Source organism: Trichomycterus rosablanca, chromosome 25 (assembly GCF_030014385.1).
Source record: "Trichomycterus rosablanca isolate fTriRos1 chromosome 25, fTriRos1.hap1, whole genome shotgun sequence".
In the NCBI taxonomy this organism is placed as follows: domain Eukaryota; kingdom Metazoa; phylum Chordata; class Actinopteri; order Siluriformes; family Trichomycteridae; genus Trichomycterus; species Trichomycterus rosablanca.
This window is the reverse complement of record NC_086012.1, coordinates 6,617,159-6,634,068: the sequence shown is the minus strand read 5'-3', so window position 1 is coordinate 6,634,068 and position 16,910 is coordinate 6,617,159. Positions and strand designations below refer to the sequence as shown.

Genomic DNA, 16,910 nt, shown 5'->3' with positions numbered 1-16,910 from the left:
AGCTATGGATATAGACACAAGTTTTGTCCTTTATATTCGTCCTGCATTTTCTCCCCTTTTTCTCCCTTTTTAGCGCGTCCAATTGCCCGATTGCGTCATGCTTCCTCTCCACCAATGCCGATCTCTGCTATGATTGAGGAGAACGAAGCTAACCCATGCCCCCTCCGACACGTGGGCAGCAGCCATATGCATCTCATCACCTACACTTTGACGAGTGCCGAGTGTGACGAGAGATGCACCCTGAGAGCACTCTTTTCTTATCTCTGTGCAGGCGCCATCAATCAGCCAGTAGATGTTGTAATTGCATTAGTTATGAGAGAGAGACCCTATCTGGCTTAATCCCACCCATATCTGAACAACAGGCCAATCGTTGTTCATGTGGCCGCTCATCCTTAGCCGGTAGGCAGAGCTGAGATTCAATACGATGTATTCGAGATCCCAGCTCTGGTTTCAGTGTGTTTTTACCGCTGTGCCACCTGAGCAGCTTTGTTCTGGTTTATTTGAGAAGAATTTTTTAATTGTTTTAAATTGTTGTTTTATTGTGTAAATGGGTTAGCACAAACTGTTTTATTATAGCTGAATCAATATTATTGAACATAAATGTAATTCTAACAATGTATAAAATGCACCCAAAATAACATCAACTATAATAATAATAATAATAATAATTAAAATCTACTTTACTTTAGCTGTGATCTAGTAAAATAATCAAGTTTACTTCTGTAGCTTGCTGCAGTGAAGTTAATATTGAGCACAGCAGTGAGATGTGACAACTGACAGGTTTCACTGGTTCTAGAAATGAGTTCCTTCTCTTCTTTTTTATGTCACTGTAGCAAAAGTGAAAGTATAAAGGCTCTCATTGATAACAAACACTCGCTGTATATGATATGCTGTTCTGTTTATACAACCCCAGGGACAGTATGAAAAATACAAATGAAACTTCATTTTATTCCAGACAGCATGAACCCAAGAAATGTCATGTTTTGTCTGGTCGTCAACTTCATTTCATTTGTTAATATACATCCATCTTTGCATTTCAGGCCTGCAACACATTCCAAAAAAGTTGGGACAGGGCAATTTAGGGCTAGTAATGAGGAAAAAAAGAAGGGAATGTCAAAATGTGATTGTGATCATGATTAGGAACAAATGCGGTCACTGAGGACAAAAAATGTGTGAGAAAATAATTTTAATGTTTAAAAACAATATTCAGTACAGTTTAAGGAATCTGGGGAAGAAATGTCAGTGTGTAAAGGGCAAGCCTTAAAATAGCTGTATGTGGTAAGTCTTGTTCTTCTGTACAACTAGCCTATGCTACAATAGCATTTCTTTGTAAGCATTTGGTTTTCTTGAAATCATGTGATCAGTTAATAATGGAGGGTGTTTTCTTGCATGCCTGTAGGATTAGTATTGTCTCCACCAGTTAACACCAGTACATTTTATCTTGAACATACACTGCCTGGCCAAAAAAAAGGACACACACTCTAATATTTGGTTGGACCGCCTTTAGCTTTGATTACGCATTCACTGTGGCATCATTTCCACAAGCTTCTGCAATGTCACAACATTTATTTCTGTCCAGAGTTGCATTAATTTTTCCCCAAGATCTTGTATTGATGATGGAAGATTCAGACCACTGCGCAAAGTCTTCTCCAGCACATCCCAAAGATTCTCAATGGGGTTCAGGTCTGGACTCTGTGGTGGCCAATCCATGTGTGAAAATGATGTCTCATGCTCCCTGAACCACGCTTTCACAATTTGAGCCCGATGAATCCTGGCATTGTCATCTTGGAATATGCCCGTGCCATCAGGGAAGAAAAAATCTATTGATGGAATAACCTGGTCGTTCAGTATATTCAGGTAGTCAGCTGACCTCATTCTTTGGGCACATAGCATTGCTGAACCTAGACCTGACCAACTGCAACAACCCCAGATCATAGCACTGCCCCACAGGCTTGTACGGTAGGCACTAGGCATGATGGGTGCATCACTTCAGCCGCCTCTCTTCTTAACCTGATGCGCCCATCACTCTGGAACAGGGTAAATCTGAACTCCTCAGACCACATGACCTTCTTCCATTGCTCTGAGTCCAATCTTTATGCTCCCTAGCAAATTGAAGCCGTTTTTGCCGGTTAGCCTCACTGACAAGTGGTTTTCTTAAGGCTACACAGCTGTTTAGTCCCAATCCCTTGAGTTCCCTTCGCATTGTGCATGTGGAAATGCTCTTACTGTCACTATTAAACATCCCTGAGTTCTACTGTAGTTTTTCTACCATTTGATTTCACCAAACGTTTAAGTGATCGCCGATCACGATCATTCAAGATTTTTTTCCGATCACATTCCTTCCTTGAAGATGATGTTTCCCCCCCACTGTCCTTCCACTTTTTAATAATGCTTTGGACAGTTCTTAACCCGATTTGAGTAGTTTCAGCTTCTCCTTAGCTGTTTTCTCTGCTTGATTCATGCCAATAATTTGACCCTTCTGAAACAGATTAACATCTTTTCCACGACCACAGGACGTGTCTTTCCACATGGTTGTTTAACAAATGAGAAGCTACTCACTGCATCAGTTAGGGTTAAATAACTTGTTGCCAGCTGAAACATAATCACCCATGCAGTAATTATCCAATGGGAGGCTCTTACCTATTTGCTTAGTTAAATCCAGGTGGTGACCTTTTTTTTGGCCAGGCAGTGTACAGTATAATCAGGGTTTTAATCTTGGTGTTTTTTAGTGTCCCTTTAGATTTAGGAGTATGTTTTTACAGTGTAAATAGAAATAGTTATACATTATTGCAATGCATCATGATCTGTCATTTATTAATGGCTGATATAACCACAAAGGCAGGGGATTACTTTTCAACCAAAAATAAATTGTTATTAGGAACAAGTCCCAAAGCCAAAGTCTGTCAGGGAATGGGGTTGTGTCAGTATTATTGACAAGTGGAATTTAGACCTCTGTGATTTGCAGCATCAATGCAGAAAAGTACACTGAGATTTTAGAGCAACATATGCTGATGATATCTCTTTCAGGGACGTCCACACATTTTTTAAAAAGACAATGCAAAACCACATGCTGCACACATTACAAAGGCTGTGAAAAAGAATAAATATTTTGCAGACAAATAGCCTATACTATGTTGGTGTCAGAAGAGGGATTTGGGTAAAGTAGTGGAGGGAGGCAACAAGCACAGAAGGAGGCCACAACAGCTGTAAAGAATCAGGCCTGAACAATTTCAGTGCCCTTGGTGCGGCACCCTTCCCCAACAAACAGGATAGCATTAGAGATAATCAATTTGCAGCAATCAAAATGAAACTTTGTTTTCCTCTCTGGTGTCCTCAGCCAGCGCCACTCCTGTTCTGAGGCAATGCCCATGACAGGCATCAGCTTCTTTCATCAACATGGAACGGTTTCCTCAAGTACAATAACAGCAGAAATAAGATTATATACTGCCATAATTTTTAGCTGGCTGCCACCACAGAAGGATGGAGCAAGCACACATAAGCTGTTCAGCTGGCTAAAGGACAAAACTCTGTACATTTACATTTTCAGCATTTAGCAGACACTTTTATCCAAAGCGACTTACACAATGAGCTGAACACGATGAGCAACTGAAGGTTAAGGGCCTCGCTCAGGGACCCAACAGTGGCAACTTGGTGGTGGCAGGGCTTGAACCCGCAACCTTCTGTTTACTAGTCCAGTACCTTAACCACTGAGCTATCACTGCCCTGTAAGTGCTGAAGGATCTTTCTCCGGATAAAGGCATCATGTGAGCAGTTCGCCAAACAGCCTGGAGTGGTATTTCAGTAAATGCCAATGACTACCCAACCTGTGACTCCAGTGCAAGCACGCAGTAAGGGTTGAAGCTGTACTGACTGGCAGTTATAGTCAAAAAGCTGAAAGTGTCATTACATCAGTGAAATTGGCTGATCCAACCTGCCATAATTTCATACCACTGCTGCTGTAAAACAGCCACAAAGAAAATGAAAACAGTAAAAAGTAAAAGCAATGACGACAAAGGGAAAGCAGCAGCTAAACGTAGAACTTGATGTGCAGTGCCTCAGCCATTTTTGTGGTGTAGATTGGGGACCAATGCACCCTGTGGTTCAAGCTCACTGCCATGTATACCATGACCGCTGGAGGCTGGAAAATGGAGAAAGATTAAAACAGCAAATAAAAAAAAAAAGAGCGGTACTGAAACTGCTATGCTAAACCAGCCAAGGGCAGGCTGATCTCTTATAGTTTTCTCCAGCACCAACCGGGCCTTGATTTAGAGATAACAGCAGCAGCTACCTGCAACAAAGCTACCAAGGTGGTGGGAAAATGCACAGACAGAAAGCCTAATAAGCAAATGGCAGCAACTTGGCACACCTAAACCAAAACATCAATGAAAAGCTCAAGCAGGCAGTGGAACAACAGTGATGCTAAAGTCGCAATTGCCGCAAGGGAAGACGCTTGCCAGAGCTTCCCATTGATCAGACAAGACTGACCACCACATGCAAGTTTTGTTTAGTGTTTGATATGCTTGTTTGTGAAGTGTACCTGTCTACATAAAAGAGTTTCCTAACAAAAGCCTTAAAATAGCTGTATGTGGTAAGTCTTGTTCTTCTGTACAACTAGCCTATGCTACAATAGCATTTCTTTGTAGGCATTTGGTTTTCTTGAAATCACATGATCAGTTAATGATGGAAGGTGTTTTCCTGCATACCTGTACGATTACTATTGTCACTGTCTACACTAGTTAACACCAGTGAATTTTATTTTAAACATATATTTAGGTTTTCAATCTTGGTGTTTTCTACAACCCCAAATAAAAAAAAAGACAGTTGAGACAGTATGGACAATACGAATAAAATAAAAATCCAATGTTCCTTACATTTACTTTGAGTTTTATTTAAACCCAAGATACACTATATTGCCAAAAGTATTCACTCACCCATCCAAATCATTGAATTCAGGTGTTCCAATCACTTCCACGGCCACAGGTGTATAAAACCAAGCACCTAGGCATCATGCAGACTGCTTCTACAAACATTTGTGAAAGAATTGGTCGCTCTCAGGAGCTCAGTGAATTCCAGCGTGGTACCGTGATAGGATGCCACCTGTGCAACAAGTCCAGTTGCGAAATTTCCTCACTACTAAATATTCCACAGTCACCTGTCAGTGTTATTATAACAAAGTGGAATCGATTGGGAACGACAGCAACTCAGCTATCAAAGTCAATCGCTACAGCCCTCCAAACTTCATGTAGCCTTCAGATTAGCTCAAGAACAGAGTGTAGAGAGCTTTATGGAATGGGTTTCCATGACCGAGCAGCTGCATCCAAGCCTTACATCACCAAGCGCAATGCAAAGCGTCGGATGCAGTGGTGTAAAGCACACCGCCACTGGACTCTAGAGCAGTGGAGACGTGTTCTCCGGAGTGACAAATCACGCTTCTCCATCTGGTTTTGGTGGTTGCCAGGAGAACGGTACTAGTCTGACTGCATTGTGCCAAGTGTAAAGTTTGGATTATGGGGATTATGGTGTGAGGTCGTTTTTCAGGAGTTGGGCTCGGCCCCTTAGTTCCAGTAAAAGGAACTCTTAATGCTTCAGCATACCAAGAGATTTTGGACAATTTCATGCTCCCAACTTTGTGGGAACAGTTTGGGGATGGCCCCTTCCTGTTCCAACATGACTGCACACCAGTGCACAAAGCAAGCTCCATAAAGACGTGGATGAACGAGTTTGGTGTGGAAGAACTTGACTGGCCTGCACAGAGTCCTGACCTCAACCCGACAGAACACCTTTGGGACGAATTAGAGCGGGGACTGCGAGCCAGGCCTTCTCATCCAACATCAGTGTCTGACCTCACAAATGCGTTTCTGGAAGAATGGTCCAAAATTCCCTTAAACACACTCCTAAACCTTGTGGAAAGCCTTCCCAGAAGAGTTGAAGCTGTTAGAGCTGCAAAGGGTGGGCCGACATCATATTAAACCTTATGGATTAAGAATGGGATGTCACTGCGTCATGGGGAGTTAGTATGCGTGTGAAGGCAGACAAGCGAATACTTTTGGCAATATAGTGTATTTCATGTTTTATCTGCTCAACTTCATTTCATTTGTTAATATACCTCAATTCCTGCATTTCAGGCCTGCAACACATTCCACAAAAAGTTGGGACATGGGCAATTTAGGGCTAGTAATGAGGTGAAAAACTAAATAATGATGATTTGGTACAAAAGCAGCATCCAGGAAAGGCAGAGTCTATGATGAGCAAAAATGACCAGAGGATCTCCAGTTTGTCAACAAATGCTTAAGAAAATGATTGAAATGTTTAAAAACAATGAACCTCAAAGAAAGATTGGAAGGGATTTGCATATTTCTCCCTCTACAGTGCATAATATCATTAAACAATTTAAGAAATCAGGAGGAATTTCAGTGTGTAAAGACCAAGAGTGCAAGCTTAAGCTGAATGCCTGTGATCTTTGATCCCTCAGAAGGCACTGCATCAAGAACCACCACTCAACAATAGCTGATATAACCACATGGGTGAGGGATTACTTGGGCAAACCTTTATCAAGCACTACAATACAGAGTTACATGCACAAATGCCACTTAAAACTTTCCTGTGCAAAAAAGAAGCCTTATTTTAACCATGTTCAGAAGCGTGACGTCTTCTCTGGGTTCAGAGGCATCTAGGATGGACCATCACACAGTGGAAACGTGTATTTTTTGGAAAAAGACCAAAGACTCAAATCCAAAAGCCAGGGTCTGTCATGGTATGGGGGTTGTGTCAGTGCTATTGGTAAACGTAATTTAGACCTTTGTGATTGCAGCATCAATGCAGAAAAGTACACTGAGATTTTAGAGCAACATATGCTACCTTCAAGACGACATGTTTTATATTGTGTTTGGTATTCTTGCCTGTTTAGTTCTCGTGTCTGTCTAGAGCTGATTGAAGATAAGTCTGTATTTTTGCAGACTTATAGCTTATATTATGTTGGTGTCAGAAGAGGGATCTGGGTAGAGTAGTGGAAGGAGGCATTGAGCACAGAAGGAGGCCACAACAGCTGGGAAGAATCAGGCTGCTGTCCTAAACAATTTTGATGCCCTTGGTGGAAGAGTGGATCAAACAGGCTAGCATTAGACATAATTAACTTGCAGCATTTTTATGGTATAAATTGGGGACCAATGCACCCCGTAGTTCAAGCTCACTGCCATGTAGACCATGATCGTCCCAGCGGTACCAGCACTGAAGCTGGGGAATAGTGAGGGGATTGCTGGTGGGAGATTAAAACAGCAAAAGAAAAAAAAATTAAAAGAGCAGTAGTAAAAGAGAAAAACTGCTATGCTAAACCATCCAAGGGCAGGCTGATCTCTCATAGTTCTCTCCAGCACCAACCGGGCCTTGAGACAGTGACAACAGCAGCAGCTTCCTACAACTAAGTTACCAAGGTGATGGAAAAACACGCAGACAGAAAGCCTAATAAGCAAATGGCAGCAGCTGCAAACTTGCCGCACCCAAACCGAAACTAAAAGAGCTCACTAACAAAAGCCTTATAATAGCTGTATATGAAAAGTCTTGTTCATCTGGACAGCTAGCCTATGCTACAGTAGCATTTCTTTGAAAGAATTTGTTTGGTTTTTTTTAATCATGTGATCAGTCAATAATGGAAGGTATGTATGTATGCCTGTATGCCAGGTCCTGTATGCCTGTATGATTATTGTCACTGTCACTGGTGCCGCCACCTGTTAACACTGACGTCGTTTTAAGAGCAAGCAATATCATACGGTAAGCTTCCTTAATTAATGTTTTGACTATTCTAGCAGCATATTAAAGTTTATAATGTAAAAATCCACAAGAAATGTAACCACACGCTAGCCTTAAGTAAATGTATTTAAAATCTACCCTCACTCCACACTACCTATATTTGTAATTTAGATGTTTTTAAGGAAATCATTTATATAATGCAGTGCTATGCATAAGATTTTATTTTGAAATTAATTAATATTAATTCAAATTAATTATGAGTATCTACAGAGTTTTGTTACACACCTAAGAGCGTGTAAGACTCCTTGTTCTAAATGCTGTGTCACTTGTGCCAGCTGTATAAAGTCCAGAAACATATCTAAAAGCATAACGTTTTAACAGCAATAAATGTGTTAGCAATAAATTTGGTTAAAAAATTCAGAGACATTTATTTTTCTTTTTATTTATTCATTTTATTGTACTGAACTACTATTACTTTCATTAACTGACTAAAATTCAATCTTTCCAGGCCCAAAAAGCACCATGTGTAGTCCAATGCCGGCGCCTATTTGTTTGGTGGAAAATGTGAATGGTTCACTGCTTGTGAGTGACAGTGCTATAACGTATCTGCGTGGGATCAGCCAGCCAGTGGTGGTGGTGTCTATAGTAGGGCTTTACCGCACTGGAAAGTCTTACCTAATGAACCGACTTGCAGGAAAAGAAAGAGGTGAGTTAATATTTCTTAATAAATAAATAGGTATATGATACCTATTTAATACTTTGTAGAAAGTTTAAGATATAACCTCAATTTCAATACTGATGATAGCATGATGATGATAAAGGTTACTGTGATGTATTAGGATTTGCTTTGGGCAGCACCATAGAATCAAAGACTAAAGGTATTTGGATGTGGTGTGTCCCTCACCCTGCCAACCCTAACCACACCTTGGTGCTTCTGGATACAGAGGGACTGGGGGACATTGACAAGGTATAAACATCTCTCTACAAATTTATTTTGAATGGCTTTATGACATGGCATGATTAGCTACATACAACCTAGGATTCAGGGCAACATTTAGATAACATTTTCAAAAATGCAACAATCATAAGGTTAGCGAATTTAACCCGTACTTCCTTGTCCAATTTTATTTATTTCTACAAATTTGAGGTCTAAGTCTGGATTGAGGTCTAAGTATCTTGACAAACAGCTTACTGTTTTATTTACTTTTTAAACATTGGGGTCAAAAATAGCCCTATTTAAATGCTCATTTTAATCATAGTCACTAACTAGGATTTAGGTCATGCCAAATGGACATGTAACTTTCTAATATAATTCAAGTTGCTTCTAGCTAATATTTTCAGATTTCTGGGGGGAAAAATCCACAAGGAATTTATAAAACCTAAATTGTTAAACGTTTTGGTCAGTGTTTTTTAATCATACAGTCACAGAAAAGAACATTTGGAGAAATCCTTGATATCATATAACCATTATGACATACATCTTCTATGTATATGTACTTTTGTGTTTAACTTTAACTGTACCATAAAATAACTCAGTGGCTTCCCTTTAAGCTATGGAAAGTGGTAAAAATGTACACATTTGATTGGATTCAAACCAACTTTTGACAGTTCTACACTTCTTTGTATAAGGGAAAACAAAACTGCCAGCAATATATACATTCTACATAGAAAGTGTTGTTATATTACTAAAAAGAATCCACATTAATGAAAGCACACTGTTAATGAGCTGCCAGGTGGACTGCCAGTTACTGCCAACCTGAGGAATTTAAACAAAAGCAATGTGCAATAACATATTAAAACCTACAGTTTAAGTCATAAGTTAACATACATTTACATAACATACATTCCAGCTCTGCCTTGCCGGCTGAGGCAGAGTGGCTTCATGAACAACAATTGGCCTGTTGTTCAGATAGGCGGGACTAAGCCGGATATGGGTCTCTCTCTGTCAATTACGACCTCTGCTGGCTGAGGAAAGAGTGCTCTTAGGGTGTGTCTCTCCCTACACAACGCTAGGTGGCACAACACTCGTCAACGTGTGGGTGATGAGATTCATGCGGCTTGCTGCCCACGTGTCGGAGGGGGCATGGGTTAGCTTCGATCTCCTCGGTCAGAGCAGGAATCGGCATAGGCAGAGAGGAAGCATGATGCAACTGTTCCCTGCTATGAATTATGACTTGGACTCTTGAATTTGACTCTCAGCAAATACTGCTGTTGAAATTTGGGGACCATGCCAGCAAATGCACTACATTAATGTATTTTATTCTATAATTTGTCTACCATTTGTATCTACAAATACTTTTGAATAATGAAGCCTTACCGTATAAATTCACATACCTTTGTTATGTTTTAGGGTGACTCTAAAAATGATGCCTGGATCTTCTGTCTGGCTGTTCTTCTCAGCAGCACTTTGGTCTACAACAGCCGTGGAACTATCGACAACCAAGCACTGGAGAATTTACAGTATGCTTCCATACAAAATATGATTATACAAAAATATATACACATCATATATTTATTTCTTATCACAAAACATAACATTATTGTTATTTCTGACACATTGCAGCTATGTCACTGAGCTTGCAGAACAGATTAAGATCAAATCACCTGCATCTGCACAAGCTGAGGATGAGGATGAGGAAGACTTCCAGTTTGTGCGGTTCTTTCCTAATTTTATCTGGACAGTACGAGACTTTGTTTTGGACCTAGTGATTGAAAACAAGGGTCAAGTGAGTGAGGACGAGTACTTAGATTTTGCACTTCAGCTGAAGAAAGGTATTAATTACATTATTTACTGAAATTCATAGTGAGCTTTCATATTAACTTTTCTAGAGTTAAAATTTGAATTTCAGGTGCAGATGTTATAATGTGTGCTGATGTTCAGATCTTATTTTTTTTTTTTTTTTCACAGGCACTGGGAAAAAAATCAGCAACTACAATCTTCCAAGACAGTGTATTCGAAACTATTTTCCAACCCGGAAATGTTTCGTTTTTCCGTTACCTGCCACCCAGGACAAAATGACTCGCCTTGAGAGCCTAAGTGAAAATGATATATGGCCTGATTTTCTTAAGGTGACACAGCATTTCTGTGACCATGTCTTTACTGTAAGTGAAGTCAAAACACTGAAAGGAGGACAAAGAGTCACTGGCAGGAGTAAGTGTTCTCTTTTTCTTGAGTAAAAGGTGCACATGTAGTGTCATCAAAAACTATTTTCTCCCTCTATTTTTTTACGTATTTTGAAATTAAAACATGCACCAACAATCTCGTACTGTCACACACCTAAAGACATGTTTGCAGGTAAGAGACAAAATAACACCTGGACACTTCATTGCTTGGTATCCTCATTGTCAAAACATCTTTTAAATGTTGTGAGAAAGAATGGCAACATTACAAAGTGGTAAATGCTTTACCATCCATTTTTTTTAATGTATTTCAGGCCTAAAAATGCAGGAATAGATGTTTATTAACAAATATAATGAAACTGAGCAGACAAAACATGAAATATCTGGGGTTCATCCTGTCTGCAGTGAAATAAATGGCAGTGTTAGAAACACTGTTTCTTATTTTTATTGTTCATACTGTCCCAACTTGTTTGAATACTTGATGTTATGGAGTCTATGAAGTACCAGCAGGTATTACATTTAAATCTGACTGCCCCAGCAGCAAGGTTAAACTGGGCTTTAGTTGTCCCAGGACAATGAGCCAAATTAACACAAAAATGGCTTACTAACCACAGCCATCTCACTCCCCTGACCTAAAGCCTATACATGTGTGGATATTGAAATCTGAAGAATCAGTTCTCAAGTCTAATGAAACATCATGCTGTTTTTATGATGTTTATTCTTTTATTCATTCACTTTAAAAAACGCTGGGCCGAAAACAACTCAACCTGGGTTATTTGGCAACCCAGCGCTAGGTAAGTATTGGACAGAACACACGCTGGGTTATTTTAACCCAGCTGGTTGAGTTATGAAATTTAACCATTGTGCTGGGTTGTTTCAACAACCCAACTGTAAGGTTCTAACTATGGTTAGAAACATTGGAAATAAAAAATAATTAACGTTAGTGATATTGCAGTTTAACATATATAACTTTTTTGCCCAAGCTTACAAAAGTTTCCCTGAGGTAAGTTCTTATCTCCGCTGTAGCTAACTAAGTAAGGTAACTTTAATTAGCTTCTAAAATCATGTTTCACAGCTTAGTTAGCTTTCGTTACTATTCTATTAAAATTAAAAATTCTTAGCAAGCTTTTTATCTTGGGTTAGCTAGCCAGTAGGTAGCAGGCAGCTAGCTACAATTTCCATTCAATCTAGTTAGTATCTACTGCGGACTTTCATAACTCGAAGAGACAAACTAAAAGTTTTTAGGAAATTAAACTTAAAATAGGATTGTTAATATTTTAAACATCTATTTTATAAGCGTTTAAAGTAAAAAAAAAAAAAAAAAACTGTAAACACTTACCTCAAATATGCTGCTGTCGCAAATGTCCAAACTGTTGTTTCTGTGCCGTTACCAGGGTTGCCAGATTGCTAGTGTCAAAATGTATTTCAAAATCCACCAAAATGCATTGAAAACCTTCCAAACATACTTATGAAAAAGATTAAACTAATTAATTGCTGATATCTTAAAGATCAGTAATTATAAATTTAGTGACAGTTGAAATATTTTTATTTGCAATGTTGTAATACCATAAAACCTGCCAAAATCCCCTCCATTTTCAAATAAAATCCGCCCAATCTGGCAACACAGACCATTACAAATGTTCGTTTATATTCTTAAGGGAATTTAGCCATTGGCAACAGGGCATGGTAACCCAAGTGCAGGGTTAAGAACATAACCTCACAGTTGGATTATTTGAGTGAGAAATAACCCAGCAAGGTAACCCAACTGCCCCAACCTGGCGTTTGGGTAGAAAAAAAAACCGAGCATTTTTAGAGTGTTGTATAATTTCTTATTGTTTTATTGTATCAATCATTTTAATGAAGTTTCTTTTGTTATTATAATACATGGTAGAATAAACAAACCTTTTTTGCTGTCTGTCTGTGTTTTGTGAAGGGGACTGTATATAAAACTTTGTATTAATTTGCAGTAAAAATTAAATGTCATATCCACTGTGTGTGTGTGTGTGTGTGTGTGTGTGTGTGGACAGTGTTTGGTCACCTGGTTCAGTCGTATGTGGAGACAATCTCTAGTGGCAAAGTTCCCTGCCTGGAGAATGCTGTGGTTGCTATGGCAAAAATAGAGAACCAGGCATCTGTGGAGGAAGCAGTTAAACTATACCAGAGTGGGATGGAACAGGTTACAAACACAAAACATGTTTAAACCAATAAGACAGAATGATGGCATGACACAACTTTTTTTCAATATTTAAAAACAATGTTTACAGAAAATACATTATGTAAATGAAAAACAAGAATATGTGATTTGTGAGTTGTCTTGAACCTTTATATAATTAACAAATAAATTATAAAATTACTTGTTTTGGCTGACCAACCTAACTGTATTATGCAAATATAAAAAAAATATTGAACTTGATGTTGGCAATCCGTCTGACACTGCATCAAGAAATGCAATCTGAAACTCTATTAAGCAAAGAGAAAGACAAACATTATTTCTAAGCAGTAAGTGCTCTGAGTGCTCATCTTAGATGCAAGCCAACTGTCATGGTATGGGGTGCATCAGTGCCTTTGGGTGACTTGAATATGTGTATAAGGTACCATTGGTAGAACAGTACTGGGATTTTAGCGAAAGAGCCAACAATTTTTTGCCTGTGTGTGCTACAACAGCTTGGCTTTGTAGACATAGTATGTGTGTGTGCTTCACTGGCCTGCGTGCAGTCCACACATCTGCATCTAAAACATAAACTATATAATTTGTGTCAAATTAAAATGTAAGTTTCACATTTTAGCACTCGCAAAAGATCAACTGTATGGACAAAAGTATGTGGACAGCTGCCCAGGAGTGTGTTGCACATCCCATTTCAAAACCATAGACACATTGACCCTTAAACTGACCCTCCCTTTTATGTAGCTTTAACAGTCTCCAATTATTTGCGAAATCATTTTGAAGTCAGCCACTAATATCTTGTGGCTGTATCTTGTGCCTGTGGACATTTCATGCTTGTGAGGCAATGGATGGATGGCTATGAATCAGCTTATAGCATAGAAGGCCGAAGAGCCTACAAGTAGTGATAGTTACACATGTTGTGACCTAAGTTGGCACAGTGTTTTCCTTACAGACAGCAAGTTCTTGGTGGTTCAGGCTTGGTGTGAACGACCCTCAAATTAAAGAGCTGAAGAGCGAATACAGCTCTTAACTGTACCAGCAACACTCACTGCTTTAGTGTTTATATATTTTACATTATCTTTATATTAAAAATGCCTATTCTTGTCCAGATCTATTGACCCTTATTTCAATTTAATTTTAATGCAGGTGAAAATTTTGTTTCCTGTCGGCTTGAGTAAAATTTATGATGAACATCAAAAGCTCACCAACATGGCCACAGCTGAGTTTACGAAGCACTCTTTCAAAGATGAACAAGGAGAATACCTCAAAAAGTTGACTGTAAGTGTTATAATAGTAATAATATGAGTATTTTTATTTATGTGTGCCAGCCTGTTGCTTTTTATGTACACATATAAGTAATGTTAAAAAAGAAGAAAAAAATCATTATACATTATTAAAAGTCAAAGGGGTGCATACCTTGTCAGATGTGGTAAACTACAACAAATCTCTAAATACTGTAGTGAAGGACACAGACAAAAAGTATAAGACTTTACTGAAAAACTAAGAGTCTGGAGGAAAAGAACCTGATACACAGGGTGTCCCGAATTGAGTTGACATTTTAATTTTTTAATAAAACACATTTCTTATTTCTTATTATTAATCTAACATTAATAATGTTTTTGCTTTATTTGAAAGTAAAGACATGGAGGTTATGTATGAAACAAAACATCTGACAAATGACCGCCTCGACCGTGGCAGCACATTTTTGATGAAATTTTTCATGACACGACATAATTGCTGAGAAATTTCATCAGTGTTGTGTGGAATTTTTTCTTTGAGGTCCTAAAAGGATTGTGGTTTGTTGGTGTACACTTTATCCTTAAGATAACCCCAAAGAAAGAAGTCTAATGGCGTCAAGTCACATGATCCTTTCCATCACCATTTTTAAAGTGAATTTTTACAATTTCTATGCGTTGTTTAATTGTGTACCTTTTCATGATTTAACCTAAACGTTTACTAATGACAACAATTTAAAAATCTCTAACTCTGGTTTTGCCACGAAAAAATGGCAAATTTAAAATGTCAGTTCAGTTTGGGACACCCTATATAACAAATGAAAAGGATTAGAAGGGATAATATGCTTGGTAAAAACAACTTTAGTGTCCTATACATAAAACAGTTGAGACATGGACATCATATTAGCATATTGAAGTTTTAATTTAATTTAATGGGATTTACAAATACAGCTTAGAGGCGTTTACATTTTCTGTAAAATATAAATTATCCGAACCAGTATAAATCGATTTATGAATATGAAATTTATAAAAGTAGAAATTTGCTATAGTTTCAGGTGTGGTCTCTTAAACTTATTTAATAACTTTGGTGTCTTAGTGGTAAGTTTTTGTTTAACATAATTTAACATAGTTTAACATAATCGTGTAAGTAATAGAGCATTATGCATTTTGTGTGTGAACATGTATGTATTTTCAGGAGGAAATAGAAAAACACTTTGCTGAGCTACTTGTTCAGAACATGGAGAAATCAGAGATAAAATGCCAGAAGCTGTTGTCTGATCTGTACCTGGAAATCAGTGAGCATCTGCAGCAGGGGGAGTATGCAAAGCCCGGAGGATATAAACTATATAGCAAACACAAAGAGAGCATCATCAACAAGTACCACAGCCAGCCTGACAAGGGAGTCAGTGTAAGAGACTATTTAACAACAGTGTTAGGAAACTCAAAATGTACAGTGTACAAGCTTTAACTGTTATATGCCTTTATATTGTATGTGTGTGTAGGCTGAGGATGTGTTGGGAAAGTTTCTTAATGAAAAACGCACAGAAGCAGACATGATTCTCCAGACTGACACTAAACTGACAGTACAAGAGAAAAAAATAGAAGGTAATTAATGTAAACTTTTACTCTTACAAATCAACTTAAGACAGAATCAGTGCCCAAATTTTGCTAATGCGTTGAACTAAATTATGTTTATTTAACAAGGTCAAAAAACCATTTTGGCAATTCTGTAATGTTACTTCATAACTGAGTGTACTTAAGGTTTTATACCCAAATATTAACCGTATACTGACCAGTAATTAGTTTGAATTGCCAGATATAATCTAATACAACATAGAAGCTAAGCTGCTGAGACATGTTTTACAAGCTATAGCTAATTCATTTTACTAACAAAGAATGAGGAAGCCATGCAACAAAATGACATGAATAATAAAATTAATAATATTATAATAAACTTATAAAATAATTAAAGTTCATATTTGGGGCAATGAATTTTGTTTCAATCATGCAGTTACAGAAACTATTCAAAATAAGTATCCAAATTATCCAAAAATGGCATTAAATATAAATCCCTAACAGGTGTTTGTATCCATTTGAATGAGGCTTCACTAATGCTGAGATACTTACTTTCTCAATCTTCCTTTATTGGTGCCTGACAGAGGAAAAAGAACGATCAGCTCTGTTGGATCTGAAGTGTAAAGCAGAAAATAAAAGAATCCAGGAGCTAGAAAAAATGATGACGGCAGCGAAACAGCACAGTGAGGAACTACTTCAGCAGTTTATGAAAAAGTTTGAAGAGGAGAATCTTCAGCAGAAGCAGGAGCTGGACAAAGCTGTGGAAAAAAAGATGCATGATGAGAAAGAACTTCTTCAGAAAGGCTTTGAGGAGCAGGCACAAAGTTTGAACAGGGAAGTTCAGCAACTAAAAAAACAGAGTGAAGAGGTTTCTAGCAGTAATTATATGGATTACGCCAAGTATGCTGTGGACGTTGGCAAAGATTTATTGGCCTTATATTTACAGTACAAGGTAGGTATACAAATGTCAGGTTTAAAATTACCTATTTAGATAGGATGACCTTTTTTTGGTTTACAAAAAAGAGGACACTTGTGGTAGGATGTCAGCATAGAGCAAATAAACACCTGCA

General features: G+C 38.2%; 2 protein-coding genes across 2 annotated transcripts in view; one reads left to right on the top strand and one right to left on the bottom strand.

Annotated features, from left to right (window-relative positions):
* LOC134302399 (guanylate-binding protein 1-like) overlaps nt 1-12,799 on the bottom strand; it is a 24,745-nt gene extending 11,946 nt beyond the window's left edge. The window contains 4 exon segments of the mRNA XM_062987489.1: nt 10,081-10,175; nt 10,351-10,448; nt 12,206-12,273; nt 12,769-12,799. The gene's annotated coding sequence lies outside the window, so the exon portion shown is untranslated.
* On the top strand, nt 7,701-16,910 carry LOC134302398 (guanylate-binding protein 1-like). Its single transcript, XM_062987488.1, has 11 exons — nt 7,701-7,767; nt 8,255-8,452; nt 8,586-8,713; nt 10,097-10,206; nt 10,310-10,518; nt 10,655-10,897; nt 12,894-13,042; nt 14,177-14,308; nt 15,461-15,673; nt 15,768-15,870; nt 16,425-16,910. The coding sequence occupies exons 2-11, from the start codon at nt 8,269-8,271 to the stop codon at nt 16,829-16,831; spliced, it is 1,878 nt and encodes a 625-aa protein (XP_062843558.1). The 5' UTR covers nt 7,701-7,767; nt 8,255-8,268; the 3' UTR covers nt 16,832-16,910.

Excerpts from the sequence above, each read along its gene's own strand:
- LOC134302398 (XM_062987488.1), top strand. The coding sequence starts at position 8,269 with ATGTGTAGTCCAATGCCGGCGCCTATTTGTTTGGTGGAAAATGTGAAT. Across the intron at positions 10,898-12,893 it reads ACAAAGAGTCACTGGCAGGA|TGTTTGGTCACCTGGTTCAG; the intron begins GTAAGTGTTCTC and ends GTGTGTGGACAG. Across the intron at positions 15,674-15,767 it reads AGCCTGACAAGGGAGTCAGT|GCTGAGGATGTGTTGGGAAA; the intron begins GTAAGAGACTAT and ends ATGTGTGTGTAG.